This window comes from Plectropomus leopardus, unplaced genomic scaffold (genome assembly GCF_008729295.1).
Source record: "Plectropomus leopardus isolate mb unplaced genomic scaffold, YSFRI_Pleo_2.0 unplaced_scaffold21400, whole genome shotgun sequence".
Taxonomy (NCBI): Eukaryota; Metazoa; Chordata; class Actinopteri; order Perciformes; family Serranidae; genus Plectropomus; species Plectropomus leopardus.
Window position 1 is genome coordinate 1 of NW_024623162.1, and position 1,969 is coordinate 1,969.

At 39.0% G+C, this 1,969-nt stretch overlaps 1 protein-coding gene across 1 annotated transcript; it reads right to left on the minus strand.

Moving 5' to 3' along the window:
* Positions 1 to 495: 495 nt before the first annotated feature.
* Positions 496 to 1,930, minus strand: LOC121965736 (carnitine O-acetyltransferase-like; the record flags this gene model as incomplete). The annotated part of the gene is made up of 3 exons (XM_042515860.1): positions 1,765 to 1,930; positions 1,020 to 1,194; positions 496 to 674 (listed from the first exon to the last, which is right to left on the minus strand). Coding segments are annotated over exons 1-3 (477 nt in total), but the record flags the coding sequence as incomplete, so codon positions are not given.
* Positions 1,931 to 1,969: the final 39 nt, after the last annotated feature.

Genomic DNA, 1,969 nt, shown 5'->3' on the forward strand with positions numbered 1-1,969 from the left:
GAAATGGTAATTAGACTAATTTAAAACATGTCCGTTACCTTAAATAAAATATTTAAATATGGATGACAAAAATGTAGTATTATTATTATTATTTCATTATGCACCACTGATATGGTAATTGGACTAATTTTAAAATATGCCCCTATTATCACTGTTTTTAAGAAAATATGATTGAATTAAATATTTAAATAATGACAAAAGTTTTTGACATTGATTTATGGTAAATACATTTTTATAATAATTAAAAAATAAAAAACAATCTTTAGAATAATCCATAAATTAGTTGCATTCACTGACTTAAAAATAAAAACATAACATGCATAAAAAATATTATAATATATATTTGTTAAATGCAAGTGTTCAGAAAGAAAGTTAAGTCTTACGCTGTCATCGTGACCAAGAGCTGTGGGAAACATTACTCAAACTATAACTAATAACTCCTCTTTAACTAAGTGTTTTTATTATAAGTGTATATAAAAAGCCTGAGTGGGTCACCTGCAGCGTCTTGTCAAACCAGCGGTTGCCGCTGTTCCACTGGCTGCCTCCTCCATGCAGCATCTGGATTGCAGCACAGCTGCGGTACGTCTCATCGGACCCCTGGGGCATCGCTCCATCCAAACACAGAGTGAAGATGCTCCTTTGGATGGCTGACACAGATTCTCTGTTGGTCTTATCTGGACACAAATCAAACATGATGTTCTTGTGAAATCAGATTGAGACAGTTTACCTCATCTAGGTATCTAAAATTTTTCACATGCTGTATCTAATTAGCATTTCTACATTAGGGAGGCATTGTGTATCTAATTAGCATTTAATGATTTATCCCTGTGTTATTATCATTTATTTCAATTTTATTTTGAAATCACTCCATCATTTGGTTTAAAACCTACAAATGCAATTACAACCTATTTTCTGAATCAAGCTTTGCATTCTGCTGTTTACACTGGAGATCACTCTCACACTGCTTTCTATGAAGACTCCAACATCCCTTAGCTTGGTGTCGGTGGTCTTTAGCTCACCCTGGTTAAGGTTGACGTAGGCTTTGCCCCAGGAGTCTCGATGCTGGGTGGTGAGGATGCCCACAGGTTCTGTGTTGGTCTGCAGTGAGGAGCTGCAGATCCTCTCCAGCTGAACACACAGCTGATCAGCTGTCAGTGGAGTCCCGTCGCTGTTGTACACGTCCAACACAAAGAACTGATTCCAAGAGGAGAAAAGACAAGCTAGGATCAGTTGGGTGTCTCTTTTTTAGATGACAGATGTGAGTTTATTGCTGGCGTGTGACTTTTTTAAAAAACTAGACCAAAACTAGGAACACATCCCTCCTCAGTGCTTACATTTTTAGTAATGCCAAACCCATTTTGCAGCATCCTTTTCCCCTTCATATGTGACAAACTGTCCCTATCTGTACACACCGATGGAGGCCAGAGCAGCGGCTATGAGCACATGCAGAGCACCAAGTCGTCTTAAATTTGACTGAGGTGTTTTCATGACAGAATAGCTCATCTTCCAATCAAATTATCTGGGTGTGTGAGTCCGATTTTGCGAAATGAATGTAGTCCGATTTTAGTCACACTGACATGTTTACATGTATTTTAAAAGTCCAGCTTTAGTCAGACTGACAATACTTTGACCTTTTTCGAACACCACGTAAACGTATGTTCTTCATGAGACAAAGCACTCAATTGTCAAAAGTTTAACTTGCTTTGTGATACATGCCCCAAGTCCCATAGAAGATCACAAGACACAATAAGTGGGACTCATCACCTGAAAGTTATGGACCACAGTGATGTGTTTAGGGGGCCTGGAGCTCTTGGCGTGGTTTACCACCGAGTCTCTCTTCAGACCAGGGATACGGCAGGACGACAGCACTTCGTAGTACTGATTCATACAGAGGGCCTTCCCTCCCAGATATTCAACTGGTAGTGTCTCACTGCAAGAAACATGTTAAACATCAACTCAGCCACAATGT